General features: G+C 40.6%; 1 protein-coding gene across 1 annotated transcript; it reads right to left on the bottom strand.

The window, feature by feature from the left end:
• LOC109231482 lies at positions 18,302–18,733 on the bottom strand. The gene has a single exon (XM_019397142.1). It carries the CDS (start codon positions 18,731–18,733, stop codon positions 18,302–18,304), a length of 432 nt encoding a protein of 143 aa, XP_019252687.1.

The raw sequence follows: 19,271 nt of genomic DNA, 5'->3' as shown, positions 1-19,271 counted from the left end.
AATATGAGTTTTGAAAATAAATTCCAAATTTATTTTAGCAAAACTCATGGCCAAACGGGACCTAAGATTACCATATTAGTACTAATTTTAGGAAGCCGAAAACGAAAGGAAAAGGGAGAGAACCAAGTCCTAATCCAACACAAACAATAAAAAATAAAGAAGGAAGTGTTATAAATAGAATTTTATTTATGGTGAATGTCTATATTTAGAGAGATTCTAGGGTTTATTACTTGGTGGCTAAGTCACTCTCTCCCTATAAATAGAGGGTTCTATTCCATTGTAATTTATCCCAAATCAATAAGAACTCTCTCCCTCTACTTTTCTCTGTAATACTCCTCTTGTTCTTTTATTATTGTTTCATAACACGTTATCAGCACGAGACTCTAACCAATTGAGTAGAAGCTTTGGGATTGATCATAATGATTGTCAATTGTTCTATGAATTTCCTTCATGCTTAAATTCTGGATTTAAGGTAAGTATTTTACCGTATTTTTCTCTTTTATTCTATAATTTGATTTTAAATACAAGCAAAGACAATAAATTTTGATTACAACTCTAATGGAGTTTGTAAGAAATATAACCACCCGAAGTGGTAAATTTTCTATGTCTTGCCATGATCAAAGTCATGTATGATCGTGAGCACAAGAAGTGAAAACCCGTCCCATTGAATTTGCTCCATTCTCATTCCCTTAAGAGAATGTGATAGCAATATGTGATAAGTCTGAAAGAAGACAAAATTATTACCGTGAAGGTATCAATGGATGTGGACGTGGCAATACACGAAATTATAATCGTCATCATTGTGATAATGAGAATAATAAGGATTCTCAAGATAATCTTTCGCTCTGTGACAGTAATATTTGTCATCGATTTGACATGAGATTTTATAAAGCACATATAGATGATTATGGTCCATTCATGATGTGAATGTGACAACATCTTATTTATGAATACATATTCATTCTTGGAAGAATATGAACGTGCTAGTGGTAGTGAATATACCACACTCACCTCTAGAAGGAGGTTTGAGATGATATAAGAAAATAATGTCATTATTATGGCATGAATGGTCATTGGTCACGTACTTATTGTATGCCAAAATATTTTGGCATTGTGATTATTAAAAGACAACAGTAATGCAAGAAACAGATCTTACATATAATTTTGACCATAACCATAATGGTATAACTTTCTCTTTAAAAGAGATATTCACCATATGGATGTTGATGAATATGTGGTAGTACCAAATTAATTGAGAGCTCTGGAAGAGCCAATTATTACTATTTTGGAGAAACACAATTGATTACCAATAATGTATTGTGTTGTAGTAAGTCTCAAAGAAACTTATTCAGTTTTCAAAGTATACGCGAAAGCGGTTGATTATATTGAGACTATAAATAAAGGAAAGATTTAATATCTTCTATTACTACAACTTGTAGCGGGGTAATATGTATGTGAAAAGCTACCCGCTTTATTCTCCAATTTGTACTACATAAACAAAAGAATACCACAATGAAGTGGATATTTATTGATATAAAAACCCATATCATAATAAACTTGGAGTTTATTCATAATTGCACACATCATGGTGTAAACCTGAAGTTTATCAATATTGATAATTTATCCAGTTGGCATAATTGGTTTAGCCATGTTAATTCAAGTATGATGTGCAAAAATAAAAGAGAATTCACATGGGTAAATATTAAAGAACTAGAAAGTTCTTTACGAATTCTCTTACATTGCTTGTTCTCATTAATTAATAGACCAATTAAAATTGGGATTGAATCCCATGAATGCTGGAAATATCAAAGGTGAATATGGGCCCATTCACCTGCCATGTATACCACATAAGATGCATCTATGAGATGGTTACATGTGCGATTATTATTAACCCGCAACATGGTGTTTGCGAGGTAACTTGCTCAATAATTTAATTTAGAGCATAATTTCCAGATTTTTTATTCAAGATAGTTCATCTTGATAAGTTGGTTTACATCACAGTTGGTTTAGCAAAATGATTTATTGAGTGCCTCCACTTAATAGCTAAACTATTGCTTATGAGAACAAAGTTATCTATATCAGTTTGATATAGGTTATATACGAAAGTATATTACATTCTCCCCTCACAAGTGGTTCAGGGTCAGGAACCAAATAATTCCATCTTATTATTATTGATGTGCGGTGTATATTTTGATTAACACCATAACGCACAAAGATGGGTTCTCAAAGTTGAGGAAACAAGTTAGTTTTTCTAACATGAGGGGGAGACAAGATACAACAGTTGAGAAAAAGTTACATGGAATGAATTATCATTTATACATCTAGATCCCCGAATAAAATAATATGAACTTGAAGTTCATAAAAGGATAATTCATGTGCAATTTATTGCAAAGCATGCCAGACGCATTTGCTGACCCAAAGAAAGTAACTATATTCTCATTGCAAATGCTCCTATTAAGTCCTAGAAGGACAAAGTCTATGGTACGCTTAAAGCGTATAGACAAATCGGTTTCAAATAAACTTCTTGATAAAGAAGATGAGCAAATGATCAAAATGATCATAATAAAGGAGGCAAGTGATCTAGAAGATCACATGACATAACACTTCATAAAATCTCATGAGAGATTCAGGTACCTGAATATATGAATGAAGAGATCTCTATGTTATGTCTTTATGAAAAATAAGGAGGTTGGAACCGATATAAAATGTTTGTCGACGACATCTATAATAGCGCTAAATATATATGAGGATCTTAAGTCTGGAGAAACAATTCAAGTAGAATTTGGTTTCATATGAAAGACATGTAGTTTTGGACCTGCAGTTCAAACACTTGAAAGTATAAAGTCAATGGTATGTGCAATCAGTTTTCGATATCTTATATGTCTAGCATGACATGAAAACTTGATATGCATCTAAAGTCTATTATATGGCTTATATGACTTAACAATCCCTGAAGGATTTAAATTGCTTAAAGCATATAGAATTCATGGTCATGAAGTACTACATCCTCAATGCAATTTGTGCACAAATGTATCTTGCTATAACTATATGCATGATAATATGATAGCAAGAGTTTTCACCTCTATGTGAAGATATTGAACTGACGATTCCAACAAGATCATATGAAGACAATTCATCTCTATCAAGAATGATGATTTCAAGGTGCAATATATTCATTCAAGTTAATATGGCTGATTTGTTTATCAAATATCTACCAAAGATCTTTTGAAGATGGTGCACAAGATTGGAATGCAAATGCTCAAGGATGTGAATTGATGCTCTCATCAGGGGGAGTTAATACGCGTTGTACTCTTTTTCCCTTACAAGGTTTTGTCCCACTGGGTTTTCCTTGCAAGGTTTTTAACGAGGCAACCAAAAGGCGTATTGTAGATATGTGTACTATTTTTCCTTCTCTAGAATTTTTTTCCCACTGGGTTTTATTTTAGTTAAAGTTTTAACGAGGCACATTATCGGTTGAATAGATATTCAGGGGGAGTGTTATAAATAGAATTTTATTTATGGTGAATGTCTATATTTAGAGAGATTCTAGGGTTTATTACTTGGTGGCTAAGTCACTCTCTCCCTATAAATAGAGGGTTCTATTCCATTGTAATTCATTCCAAATCAATAAGAATTCTCTCCCTCTACTTTTCTCTGCAATACTCTCTTTTATTATTGTTTCATAACAGGAAGCCTATTGTTGTCTCCTCTATATAATATTCTAATGAACTGCAAAGCTACATGTAATTTTTTACAATCTCAAACAATGGCAGCTACAACAATATTAGCTCCCTCTTCTTTTCTCACAAAAACAATACTAGTTGTATTTATTCTACTAATTACATCCGCTTCCACCGCCCTCTCCACCAGAAAACTACTGCTCTCATCAAACAATAATATAAATATAACTACTACCGCTATCCCCACAACACTAACGTCTCCTAATTCCACTTCCAATAATCTTCAACAGGACAATATTCCTAACTGTAATGAACATGATCGTCGTCCAACCTCCAAGGAGCATATACGAGCGGCTTTTGAAGTGGTTGTCATCCTTGTTCTGGTTTTTGCGACTTTCTCCTGTGTTATCGGTATACTCCACCGCTGCCTATACAAATATTTATCTTGTAGTTTGGACAATTTGAAGTAATTTCCTGCTCCAATTATAGTCAGTATCTTCCTGTTAGGCTATCTATTCTCTCAAAAGTAAGGGCAAGGCCATTGGATAAATTAAATTGTGCATTGCTTTTCATTTTTTTAAAGTTTTCAAGCATTGCAACAAGCGTATTGAATAAATGAAAATTTGTAGTGATATCAAGTTATCAACTTCTAAAATCAAGTTGCATTATTCTAACTTTCACTTATCATATACTTAAATTTTAGCATGAGTAGATTTAACTTATAGGTGTATATTGATTTTTTTGTTGAATATTAGAATTCAGATGTGCCAACTAAATAATATAAATCAAATTACTCAAAATACATAATATATATATATATATATATATATATATATATAAGAGGAGAAGAACTGAACTTCAATACAATCTCAAAAAAGAGCTATTTAAACATTATCTTAAGAAAAATTAGATGAATTGGCTAAATTATCAACTGAAAAAGAAATTTAAAGAGAATCAATTATAAAAGCATATTAATAGCGACGCATCTTAAAAATTAGAAAATTTACTTTAAATAAAAGTATATACGTGATTTTTTTTCTTTTTCATTTTTCTTTTGCCAAAAAGCTTAAGGCCTCTAAATAATTTATGCTTGAAGCCACCAATTTTGTTGAGCCGCCCCTGGGGGATCCGACAAAAGGAGGATAGGGTTTAATTAGGGATATATGACATTTAATTAGGTTAAAATTTTTAATTATATATAAAAATAAAATAAAACTTGAATAGTTAGTTGTGAATGCCTAATCTTTGATAATACTTGAATTTTTTGTCTTTTAGCAGTCGGATTTTTCTTTTAGGATTAATCTCGTATTTTTACCTTTTATTATTTTATTTTAGTAGGTTTACTTTAAAGAAATCGAAAATCACAAAATAGTCGCATTTTTAGATATGACTTTTTTTTTTTGGACAAGCAAAGATAGGTACTTATATAGAGTTAAGTCACATAGTTCGTTACATCATCCTCAGTAATAGTAGTACTGAGAATATTCATATTGCCAAAACCGGCAAGATTACACAAAACAACAGTAGATAATTTCTTAACCACATAAACTTGACCAAACCTATCTGCATCTAGCTTATTTAAGATATGACTTTTCTTTCAATTTGCAAAAGATCCAGAAAATATATCTTTATTTGGTTTAGCGTAATTTTTTAAGCAAGAAGTTTAACAAATAAATATTGCGTAGTTGGTAGAGTAGTATTTTAAAGGGAAAACAAATGAAAAAGATGCACTATCACTTCTCTTGCATCTCACTCACATAGGATAATTAATGTAATTTTGTTTGGTATCTTCCTCCACCAATCACATGCACAACACGCACATACGCCTCATTCACATAGGATAATAAATATTTTAGTTTTTTGTTGGAATTTTTCTCACTTATACACGTTACAATCACAAATTGGAATACCATATTTCCCCCCCTTTTCTTGCCCTCTAATTCACCTACTTGGCACCTAAAAGACACACACTATAAAGAAAAAGAAAAAAAAGGGGGGAGGGCGGTGGGGGTGGGGGGGGACACAAAAGGAATACAGAGTCATAAACTCTAGTTAATTACATGGAGTGATCTCAAGGATCAGAGTCACAAACTCTAGTTAACAACCTCCCAAGACTGATAATACAGAGTCACAAACTCTAACTAAATACATGGAGTGATATCAAAGATCGAAATACAATACTGTTCAAATACAAGCTGACAATACAAAGAAGGAAAGAACTCCAAGGGACTGCGATGACCAAGCAGCTATATCTTCAATCCTCGCGATCAACAAGCTAACTTTGCCGGGTCCGATATCTCCAATACTTGGCTCTGCACAAAAATGTGCAGAAGTATAGTATGAGTACACCACGGTCGGTACCCAGTAAGTATCAAGACTAACCTCGGTGGAGTAGTGACGAGGTACAAGTCAAAACACTCACTAGACAAAATAACATGTGCAATATAGAAGTATAAAGCTAATAATGGAAAGCAGAAATCAGTAAATAAAAACAAGAATCAATAGGTGATATATACAGTAAAGCAATAAAAACACCATAAAGTATCGACCAAACCAAGTAAGGAACACAAAAGACAACCAACTAATCAAGCTGTGTTTCACAAGTTTGACATCGAAATCACTCCGTGATACCTCATGTCATAGTCACAAGCCCGGGGTCTCAACCCACCCTCATATACTCACGGCACCTCGTGCCCACATCTCAAATAACAATCGCACGGACAACTAACGTGCCAAAATCACAATCTTCCCGGCATAGTCACACGTTCATAGTCACAATCCGCCCGGCATGGTCACAGGCTCACAATCACAAACCACCCAGCATAATATCTCAAGCTCACAATCACAATCCGCCCAGCATAATCACAGGCTCACAAATCACAAACCGCTCAGCATAATCACAGGCTCACAGTCACAATCCGCCCGGCATAATCACAATCTCAATAGCAATATGAAAACGGATAATACAAGAATACATGGGCATGATATAAATGTCAAGTTTCGTACTCACGAGCTAGTATAAGTGGCATGCTACAGTGTATGCTTGTGCAAGTGTACTATTGCATCCCAAGTCAACAAGTAATATCAAGGACATCAAATAGCTCATAGAAACCACAAAACAAGTCTCGCAAGGTTTATGTCAAATACAAGGAAAATCACACCATCACACGAAATTCACCACCACAATGTCTCCAAACTGTCACACATCATCCCTGACATTTGCCACCTGTGTCACTCCGCCCTGACAATGTCATTAGCCACCCGTATCTCTCCTATAGCTACCCATATCACTCCGTGTATTAGCCACCTATATCACTCCGTGTAATAGCTTCCCTTATCACTCCGCCCTGGCAACATCATTAGCCACCCTTATCTCCCCTATAGCCACCCGTATCACTCCGTATAATAGCCACCCTTATCACTCCGTCCGCACAATAATATAATATCCACCAATATCAATTCGTACATTCAACAACAGCGAGATGCCACCCTTATGCCCCGTATAATAACAACGGTGAAATGCCACCCTTATACTCCGCATAACAATAACCCAATCACACAACAATTCACATGTACTATCATTGATCACGCTAAACTAAGTCTCACAAAAGACTATGCGGGCGTTACAAATATAATCCGAGTATTATTGCCCAGAGTCGAACCACAGGGAACTAACCTATCAATCACTACTGTCAGATTTACTAAATTCACACAATCTGTTTTCCCAAACTTTTCGATTCACAATGGTTGATTTTCTAACAACTAAGATTGAAAATAATTAACAGCTGAAAATTAACTAAACTTGATGTGTAAACAGTAGAAATAAAGTCTAAGGCAATGGTTTCCCCCGTTGGTACTTTCCTTGGTTGTATATGTCCTATAACTATGATTTAGCTATCTCTAACAATCATGAACTCTCCATCTATCATAATTCTTTCTCAATTAATTATAATAATCTACTAGACGCACTTTCTCAAGCTACGCTAGCTACTTGCACAATACGGTTCACTTAGATTGCACCCGGGGTTTCGTTATCTCTAATCCAACCCCTAAACCCTCGGTTATGACTCTCGTCTATACTCCGGGAGTGATGTTGTTCATACAATCACCTATATATGCACTCTCTCTCAAGAAGATACATAATAAATAGGAACGGATAATTGAGGGCCCTTTCAACTATTCCACAATCAAAACATAGATGAACAATTAGAGATTAACAATCAAATCTAATTATATTGATAAAACAACCAAGTTATTCCCAACGGGTTCCACCAAAACCTTAGATTAAGGTTTTTAGCTACTCATGACAATGGGTAAATCAAATACTAAAAGATTCATAATCATAAATTGCAAGAAAATAAAGAAGAATAGAAATAATGATGTTATGGGTGATCTATCACACTTGTTTTTCTTGCCAAAGTACTCTCTAATAATGTTACATGCCTCCTTTGGGTGAGTTCTAGTGTTTAAATAGGGTTTTGGGCTAAGAATTCCGGAATTTGCACTCTAGTCCTTCAATTTCTCGTCGCCTGCCGCGGTCCTACCGCGCCCACGCTGGAACCGCGGCCAAATGGCCTCTCTGAATCTCCTCTGACAGCTCACCGCGGTCCTACCGCGTCCACGCTGGGACCGTGGCAGTTCACCTCCAGGCCTCGTTTGTGTATTTCAAATGGTTCACTTGGCGACTTTGATGCGATTGGCTTCTTTTTCTTCCATAAATGATACAAAATCACTCCATAGCCTTCTTCTAATGTATGTAACCTGAAAAACATGAAAAGCACTAATAAGAGCATTTTGCTATCACTTTTACAATAAAAACTCTACAAGAAAGTGGTTCTTTTGGGGCTTAATCATAGTTCAATTCACCTATTATCAACACCCCACACTTAAAGCTTTGCTCGTCCTCGAGCAATTTAAACCACACTTCTATGCCTAATCGCTCAACGACTTACCCAATTTATGTCACACCCGCCATTATGAAAGAACAACCTAAGCAGTGGAACTGTCACACCTCAGATGCAGACTCTAATGCCATGCCACACACATGCTCACTCTAGTTACTCTACAGAAGTGAAAACTTGTTGTTTCTTCCTGAGTCACATGCCCTCACATCAATAAATTGAGAGAAGTTCCACACATATAGAATCAAGCACAACGAACTTTAGATAAAAAGAATTCACTCACTCTCAGCAAAAAATATTCATATGCTACACAGATACACCATAAGCTTGCCATTAGTGTAATACTCTACTAATCGAGTTATTTTAGTCTACGATCAAGAGGTCTTTATTTGGTTGTAATGTAGGCTAATGGACGGGTAGGATATATTTGGATATAGTGACTAACCTCCCTAAGCACTTTTAATACATTCTTCCTTTATTCCGATTTTCATGTTCAGCCCAGTTATCCTTCCACACTTGTTTCATAAGCTACCCCAGCTTTTCTAGGTGCAACTGGTTTTTTTATTTATTTATTATTTTTTTTTAAACTACTATTGCACCATTCAAGTATTTTCCTGATTCCCTTTTTCTACTCCCCTATCACCCCACACTTTGACTTTTACATGAGCTTTACAATTCAAGTGCTTCTAGGAGGCAAAGGGTCAAACAGTCAAGCTATTCAACACATGGATGTAGGTTATTACAAGGTTATCAAAGAAACAAGCTTTAGGCTCAAAGGGGTTAACTATGGTGATATGTACAGGTGGATTCATAATTAGACCGGCTACAGAAAGGAATGCCTCAATCATCTCTAAGACCAAACAACTTCTATTTCGCTTTGCAAACACACTAGGCAAGTTCTAGGTATCGCATACAAGCACAGAATACAAGTATTTCCTCACACACACTTGGCATGAAACTCATTCCAAATTAGTTTGTCAACACACTCATATGAGTGTTCAAGCAAAACAAGGTGTGCACAATTAAGACATAATTTACGAGTCTACAAACGAGCCTAGACGTCGCACTCTCAAGTTCGTTTAGTTGCTAGCAGGTGTATACATAAAAAGGGTGGATTCCTGGCCTTACCCCTACTAATCTAAGAGAGTCTTCAGAGTCCTTAAAAAAAATCTACCTAACCCGGTTCAAGAAAAAAAAAATCCCTTGGAAAAGAACCGTGCTCAAAAGAAAAACCAAGGGGGAATTACTACATTACCTAAAAAGAGAAAAGAAAATCAAATAAATAAAATAAAAAAAAATATCTACATGGACTACTTCCCTCAAGAGTACTGTCCAAGTGGTCCGTCCTCAGGAAGAGTCCTTTACCTCTTAACAACCGACTTTGATCCTCAAGAGACCCGTCGACAAGTGTCCATCATTGGGCCAAGTCAGTTATAAAATTACAACATGTTTAATATGTACAATACAACACATCACAACAACAAGTCTCCCACCCCACATTTATAATTATGGCATGTCCCCATGTCATACAAAAATAAAGAGCAGTAGGGTAAGAAGACTTCCCTGAGCATCACTCGGAATCGGAGATCGTGCTGGGGTCCACATGACAAGCTCGTCCCAATGCACGGAACCACGCAATTAATGCGGTTCTCAGACCTGGCATGGCGCTGAGACATAGCATCCATCCTCACATGCAGACCATCCACCGAGGTACGAAGGTCCACGAGCTCCTCCTCCACTGAACGTAGCATGGGCCGGGTGGATTGTGATCTAGAGAGTCTGGCTCCAGTGTGGGACCGCCGGGAAGATCCAGCTCCGTCATATGACCTCCTGGAGGGTGCCATTGGTGCTTGGGCTTCCTCCTCATCATCAATATCTATGTTCGCGGGCGCATCTCTGCCCACGTTGATCCTAGAAGTTCTGAAGGGTATCCTTGAGGGCAATGTGCCATCAGTAGGCAGAGTGGGAACGCCCTTGAGCAGACACAATCTAGTCACCAATGAGGGAAAATAAAACCCCTTAGACTGCAGCGAGGATCGGAGGATCATTTCATCACCAATGAGCCGCGCCGCATCAAAGTCACGCTTTGTGACAAAGCACCATACCAGTAGAGCCCTTAGGTGGTTGACATCGGTAGAGTTGCTTGTGGGCAGGAAGCGGCTGCAAATGATATTGAACCAGCACTTGGCCTCGTGAGTGAAGGACTTGGAGTGGAGGGTGATGTTTTCATGTATCCAAGTTGGTTGGCCATTCTGGCAGATTGCTTCAATCAAGGTATCCCAATTAACCCCATGAGCGTCGTGGTAATGATGAACATCACCTCTGAATTGGGGCAACTGCAAAACCTGCCGAATCTTAGGAATGGAAGCATCCACCACCTTGCCACGCACAATTACCTCCCGGCTAAAATGCTCCGGGCAATTTGCATAGAATTCCCGGACTAGCATTGGATTCGCTGTTTCGGGCTCCTCAAACAAAAATTCCATCTCCCTCCGCCGTATCTCTTCATACATGGCTGGGCTTTCCATGCGGAGGGCAGCCCTATCCACAGCAATCTCCGGGACGAAGGTCTTTGTGGCTTTCGCATGGAATGCATCCTCAGCCCCCGGAGACTGGAACCTAGTTTCATCATATGTGGGCCCCTGGGAAGTACTAGCCGAACCTTTGTGCCTCTTTCGTGCCATAATACCTGCAACAAGACAGGGCAACTATCAAATACATCCTAAACTGGGCCATGCGAATGGTTACTCAGACTTCGCCACCCGCTGGCACTAAACAGTTATCATTGGCCAACAATGCCAAAACACCCTATTGCTAAGTGGCCCCAATTAGCCAACCCATACTACGATTACTTCACACCCCCATCAACATGTCAACCTCTCCTACTATACCACACCCCCACCTTGCATCAGTGAAATATGGCAACCACCACCACCACAACCAATTACAATGAGCACAAAGTGCTCCAAAAATTACAACAAATCCCAAATTTTCGGCCATATAGGCCCAACTACCACACTTTGCCCTAAAAATGATAGTTAGGTCTTAAAAAACACTACAAATCCCTACCCCACAAGTTAATCATCATGAAACCACCATCTAAGCATCCACCATGGCTAAAATAATCAATGAAAAAGAGAAAACAAAGAAAAAGATACAATTTATATATTACAACAAAATCTAGGGTTAAGAAACTAATTTACACTAACTAGTTGAAGAAAAGAAAAGAGGAAAGAAGAAAGCTTACCTTGTAGATGAGATGAGAGAGTTGAAGAAGAAGAAATTTGGGGAAGAATGGGGGTTAGAGCTTGGGGAGGAAGAAGAAGAGAGGGAAAAAGATGAGAGAATAGAGAGAAAGGGGGGTGAGGGTCGTGTGGTTGGAGTGGGGAATAAGGGGTTGGGTGTTTGGATAAGGGTAATTAAAAAGGGGGGGGGGAAGAAATTAGAGAAAAAAAAATTTCAGTTACTTACCTGACCGGGTCCGTCGCTGGGCTATCGCGGTCCTACCGCGATCACGCTTGGACCGCGGTGGGAAAACTTCAGAGAGCCTCTTTCACCGCGGTCTCACCGCGGTCACGCTTGGACGGCGGTGGGAAACTTCAGAGAGCCTCTTTCGCCGCGGTCTCACCGCGGTCACGCTTGGACCGCGGTGGGAAACTTCAGAGAGCCTCTTCCACCGCGGTCACGCTTGGACCGCGGTGGAGGCGTTTTTCTGGTCCTTTTTTTTTAAATTTTGTTTATATATATACAGTTATACATTACACTTACAACAATTCGTGGGTTGCCTCCCACACAGCGCCTGATTTAACGTCGCGGCACGACGCAAATAGTGGAGTTCCTACTCCTCGTTTTCGTATTGGTGTTCTTTGAAATGTGACACCACTGTATCCCCTTTTTCGTCAGCTGATCCAAGGTAGTGTTTCAACCTTTGTCCATTGACGGAGAATTTGTTCGTTCCATCTTTTGATTCAATCTCCACAGCTCCACTAGCAAACATTTGCACCACTCGGAATGGCCCTGACCATCGGGATTTCAACTTACCCGGAAACAATCTCAACCTTGAGTTGTACAATAACACCATATCACCGGGTTTGAAGTCTCCGTCCACGATGTGCTTATCATGTATTTTCTTTATCCATTCCTTGTAAAGCCTTGTGCTCTCAAAGGCTTGATACCGAAATTCCTCTAGCTCGTGCAGCTCCGTTAGTCGATTTTGTCCGGCTGCTTCGGGATCCATGTTTAATTGTTTAAATGCCCACCAAGCACGGTGTTCTAACTCCACAGTTAGATGACAGGCCTTTCCAAACAGCAACTTTTATGGTGACATACCTATTGGCGTTTCGAATGCAGTTCTGTAGGCCCAGAGTGCGTCGTCCAGCTTCTTTGCCTAATCCATTTGGGTTGCGTTCACAGTTTTCGTTAATACACTCTTAATCTCCCTGTTGGACACTTCAACTTGTCCACTAGTCTGCGGATGGTAGGGCGTAGCCACTTTGTGGTGCACATCATATTTAGCCAGCAATTTCTCGAAGGCTCTATTGCAGAAGTGAGTGCCTCCATCACTGATGATCGCCCTTGGTATCCCAAACCGGGTGAATATGTGCTTCTTCAGGAATCCGACCACCACTCGTGCATCATTGGTGGGCAAGGCTGCAACTTCCACCCATTTAGACACATAATCCACCGCCACAAGTTTGACTTATTACCGAATGAGCTGACAAAGGGACCCATGAAGTCTATCCCCCACACGTCAAACACCTCTACTTCTTGAATTGGTTTCATTGGCATCTCATGGCGACGGGAAATGTTTCCCGTCCTTTGGAATTCATTGCAGCTCTTTACCCAGAGGTGTGCATCTCTAAATACAGTTGGCCAGAAGAATCCGGCCTCCAGCACCTTCGCAGCTGCTCTGACCCCTCCAAAATGTCCTCCATATGCTGAAGCGTGATAAGCCTGCAAAATTGAAGATTGTTCTATCTCGGGGACACACCTCTGGATAATGTTATCAACGCAAATTCTAAACAGATGAGGTTCATCCCAATAATACATGCGACTATCACGGAAAAACTTTTTCTTTTGGACAGAAGAAAGGTCATCAGGAACAATACCACAAGCCAGGTAGTTTGCAAAATCTGCATACCATGGCACATCCTCAAGACTGGCTGCGAGCAGCTGCTCGTCTTGAAAGGTTTCCAGAATTTCTTCGACATCGACTGATTTTTCAGCTCCTTTAAGTCGTGAAAGATGATCAGCGACTTGATTTTATGTGCCCTTACGGTCACGGATTTCGAGGTTGAATTCTTGCAACAACAGCACCCAACGAATCAGGCGCGGCTTAGACTCCTTTTTCTCAATGAGGTACCTGAGAGTTGCATGGTCAGTATATACAATTACCTTGGAACCAATCAGATATGATCAGAACTTGTCAAAAGCAAACACGACTGCCAACATCTCCTTCTTCGTCACTGTGTAATTGAGTTGTACACCGCTTAGAGTTCTGCTTGCATAGTAAATCGGGTGCATCAGCTTGTCTTTTCTCTGCCCCAAGGCTGCTCCTATAGCATAGTCACTGGCATCACACATCAGTTCAAATGGTTGCTCCCAGTCGGGCGCGACAATGATGGGTGCAGTGGTCAACTTCTTCTTTAGTTCCTCAAATGCCAACCTGCAATCATTAGAAAACACAAAGGGGTAATCCTTTTCGAGGAGTTTGCATAATGGGTTAGCAATTTTGGAAAAGTCTTTTATGAAACGCCGGTAGAACCCGGCGTGACCAAGGAAACTTCTCATCGCCTTTACTGAAGCGGGCGGTGGTAACTTCTCAATCACGCCAACCTTAGCATGGTCGACCTCAATACCTTTTCTGGACACTCGATGTCCCAAGACTATCCCCTCTCGTACCATGAAATGGCACTTCTCCCAGTTTAGTACCAGGTTTGTCTCCACACATCTTTTGAGCACTCTGCTTAAGTTGTGAAGACAGTCTTCAAATGAATCTCCCACCACGGAGAAATCATCCATAAAGACCTCCATAATGTCCTCCACCATATCTGTAAAGATGGCTAACATACACCGTTGAAAAGTCGCAGGTGCATTATAAAGCCCAAAGGGCATTCTCCGAAAGGCAAAGATGCCATACGGACAGGTGAAGGATGTTTTCTCTCTATCTTCGGGGGCTATTGAAATCTAATTGTACCCTGAATATCCATCTAGGATACAAAAGTGTGATCTACCAGCCAGCCTGTCCAACGTTTGATCAATGAAGGGTAAGGGAAAGTGGTCCTTGCGGGTGGCAGTGTTTAATTTCCGGTAATCCATGCAGATTCGCCACCCTGTGACTGTACGAGTTGAGATCAACTCATTGTTGTGGTTTTTCACAACAGTCATACCCCCCTTTTTCGGGACACACTGGACAGGGCTGACCCAATTACTATCCGAGATGGGGAAAATAATTCCCGCATCTAACCATTTGATCACCTCTTTCTTTACAACTTCTTTCATGTTAGGTTTCAGCCTTCGCTGGTGTTCCCTGGAAGGTTTGTGCCCTTCTTCCAGGAGAATCTTATGCATGCAGAAAGCTGGGCTGATACCCTTTATTCTTGCCGTGGTCCAACCAATGGCCGTCTTGTTATCCTTTAGTACCTGCAAAAGCTGCTCTACCTGCACATCTAGCAGACAGGATGATATAATAACAGGTAAAGTCGAATCAGTGCCTAGAAATGCATTCCTGAGATGATCTGGGAGTGGTTTTAGCTCCAACTTGGGTGGTTCCTCTATTGATGGCTTGGCTGGAGGAGTGACCCTTTTCTCCAGCTCGAGGGACTCGAACTGAGGTTCCCTTAACCAAAATCCTCAGCCTTCCAATGCCATTACCCATTAAGCTAACCCCTCGCCATCCATTTCGTCTAAGTTTGTCAAGCATGCCTCCAATGGGTCCCCCACAGTCAGGGCCCTATCATCCTCTTGCAGAATTACATCAACTGCTTCCACTAGAGAGCAATTTGCATATTCGCTGGGTCTCCTCATTGATTGTTGAACGTTGAATATGACTTCTTCATCATTCAATCTCATTTTAAGCTCCCCAGTTTCACAATCTATCAGTGCTCTCCCGGTGGCTAAAAATGGTCTCCCCAAAATAAGGGGTATCTCCTCATCCACCTGACAGTCCAGAATCACAAAGTCTGCAGGGAACACGAACTTCCCCACTTGCACCAGCACATCGTCAAGAATACCTGTAGGTCTTTTCACNAAAATATCTACATGGACTACTTCCCTCAAGAGTACTGTCCAAGTGGTCCGTCCTCAGGAAGAGTCCTTTACCCCTTAACAACCGACTTTGACCCTCAAGAGACCCGTCGACAAGTGTCCGTCGTTGGGCCAAGTCAGTTATAAAATTACAACATGTTTAATATGTACAATACAACACATCACAACAACAAGTCTCCCACCCCACACTTATAATCATGGCATGTCCCCATGTCATACAAAAATAAAGAGCAGTAGGGTAAGAAGACTTCCCTGAGTATCACTCAGAGTCGGAGACCGTGCTGGGGTCCACATGACAAGCTCGTCCGAATGCACGGAACCACGCCATCATACGGTTCTCAGACCTAGCATGGCGCTGAGACATAGCATCCATCCTCACATGCAGGCCATCCACCGAGGTACGAAGGTCCTCGAGCTCCTCCTCCACTGAACGTAGCATAGGCCGGGTGGATTGTGATCTAGAGAGTCCGGCTCCAGTGTGGGGACGCCGGGAAGATCCAGCTCCGTCATATGACCTCCTGGAGGGTGCCATTGGTGCTTAGGCTTCCTCCTCATCATCAATATCTATGGTCGCGGGCGCATCTCTGCCCACGTTGATCCTAGAAGTTCTGAAGGGTATCCTTGCGGGCAATGTGGCATCAGTAGGCAGAGTGGGAACGCCCTTGAGCAGACACAATCTAGTCACCAATGAGGGAAAATAAAACCCCTTTGACTGCAGCGAGGATCGGAAATCATTTCATCACCAATGAGGCTCGCCACATCAAAGTCACGCTTTGTGACAAAGCACCATACCAGTAGAGCCCTTAGGTGGTTGACATCGGTAGAGTTGCTTGTGGGCAGGAAGCGGCTGCAAATGATATTGAACCAGCACTTGGCCTCGAGAGTGAAGGACTTGGAGTGGAGGGTGATGCTTTCCTGTATCCATGTTGGTTGGCCATTCTGGAAGATTGCTTCAATCAAGGTATCCCAATTAACCCCATGAGCGCCGTGGTAATGGTCAACATCACCTCTGAATTGGGGCAACTGCAAAACCTGCCGAATCTTAGGAATGGAAGCATCCACCACCTTGCCACGCACAATTACCTCCCGGCTAAAATGCTCCGGGCAATTTGCATAGAATTCCCGAACTAGCATTGGATTCACTGTTTCGTGCTCCTCAAATAAAAATTCCATCTCCCTCCGTCGTATCTCTTCATACATGCGGAGGGCAGCCCTATCCACAGCAATCTCCGGGACGAAGGTCTTTGTGGCTTTCGCATGGAATGCATCCTCAGCCCCCGGAGACTGGAACTTAGTTTCATCATATGTGGGCTGCTGGGAAGTACTAGCCGAACCTGTGTGCCTCTTTCGTGCCATAATACCTGCAACAAGACAGGGCAACTATCAAATACATCCTAAACTAGGCCATGCGAATGGTTACTCAGACTTCGCCACCCGCTGGCACTAAACAGTTATCATTGGCCAACAATGCCAAAACACCCTATTGCTAAATGGCCCGAATTAGCCCACACATACTACGATTACTTCACACCCCCATCAACATGGCAACCTCACCTACTATACCACACCCAACCTTGCATTAGTGAAATATGGCAACCACCAGCACCACAACCAATTACAATGAGCACAAAGTGCTCCAAAAATTACAACACATCCCAAATTTTCGGCCATATAGGCCCAACCACCACACTTTGCCCTAAAAATGATAGTTAGGTCTCAAAAAACACTACAAATCCCTCCCCACAAGTTAATCATCATGAAACCCAACATCTAAGCATCCACCATGGCTAAAATAATCAATGAAAAAGAGAAAACAAAGAAAAAAAATACAATTTATATATTACAACAAAATCTAGGGTTAAGAAACTAATTTACACTAACTAGTTGAAGAAAATAAAAGAGGAAAGAAGAAAGCTTACCTTGTAGATGAGATGAGAGAGTTGAAGAAGAAGAAATTTGGGAAAGAATGGGGGTTAGGGCTTGGGGAGGAAGAAGAAGAGAGGGAAAAAGATGAGGTAATAGAGAGAAAAGGGGGTGAGGGTCGTGTGGTTGGAGTGGGGAATAAGGGGTTGGGTGTTTGGATAAGGGTAATTAAAAGGGGGGGGAGGGGAAGAAATTAGAAGAAATAAAAAAAAAAAATTTCAGTTACTTACCTGACTGGGCCCGTCGCTGGGCTACCGCGGTCCTACCGCGGTCACGCTTGGACCGCGGTGGGAAAACTTTAGAGAGCCTTTTTCACCGCGGTCTCACCGCGGTCACGCTTGGACCGCGGTGGGAAAACTTCAGAGAGCCTTTTCCACCGCGGTCTCACCGCGGTCACGCTTGGACCGCGGTGGAGGCATTTTTCTGGTACTTTATTTATTTATTTATTTTTTATTTTATTTTGTTTAAATATATACAGTTATACATTACACTTACAACAATTTGTGGGTTGCCTCCCACGCAGCGCCTGATTTAACGTCGCGGCACGGCGCAAATAGTGGAGTTCCTACTCCTCGTTTTCGTATTGGGGTTCTTTGAAATGTGACACCACTGTATCCCCTTTTCGTCAGCTGATCCAAGGTAGTGTTTCAACCTTTGTCCATTGACGGAGAATTTGTTCGTTCCGTCTTTTGATTCAATCTCCACAGTTCCACTAGCAAACATTTGCACCACTCGGAATGGCCCTGACCATCGGGATTTCAAGTTACCCGGAAACAATCTCAATCTTGAGTTGTACAATAACACCATCTCACCGGGTTTGAAGTCTCTGTCCACGATGTGCTTATCATGCATTTTCTTCATCCGTTCCTTGTAAAGCCTCGTGCTCTCAAAGGCTTGATACCGAAATTCCTCTAACTCGTGCAGCTCCGTTAGTCGATTTTGTCCGGCTGCTTCGGGATCCATGTTTAATTGTTTTAATGCCCACCAAGCACAGTGTTCTAACTCCACAGGTAGATGACAGNAGACTATGCGGGCGTTGCAAATATAATCCGAGTATTATTGCCCAGAGTCGAACCACAGGGAACTAACCTATCAATCACTACTGTCAGATTTACTAAATTCACACAATCTGTTTTCCCAAACTTTTCGATTCACAATGGTTGATTTTCTAACAACTAAGATTGAAAGTAATTAACAGCTGAAAATTAACTAAACTTGATGTGTAAACAGTAGAAATAAAGTCTAAGGCAATGGTTTCCCCGGTTGGTACTTTCCTTGGTTGTATATGTCCTATAACTATGATTTAGCTATCTCTAACAATCATGAACTCTCCATCTATCATAATTCTTTCTCAAGTAATTATAATAATCTACTAGACGCACTTTCTCAAGCTACCTAGATAATTGCGCAATACGGTTCACTTAGATTGCACCCGGGGTTTCGTTATCTCTAATGCAACCCCTAAACCCTCGGTTATGACTCTCGTCTATACTCCGGGAGT

This window comes from Nicotiana attenuata, chromosome 8 (genome assembly GCF_001879085.1).
Source record: "Nicotiana attenuata strain UT chromosome 8, NIATTr2, whole genome shotgun sequence".
Taxonomy (NCBI): Eukaryota; Viridiplantae; Streptophyta; class Magnoliopsida; order Solanales; family Solanaceae; genus Nicotiana; species Nicotiana attenuata.
The sequence above is the reverse complement of the archived record's forward strand: the minus strand, read 5'-3'. Positions and strand labels throughout refer to the sequence as shown.

Coding starts and splice junctions, on each gene's coding strand:
- LOC109231482 (XM_019397142.1), bottom strand. CDS start 18,733: ATGGATCCCGAAGCAGCCGGACAAAATCGACTAACGGAGCTGCACGAG.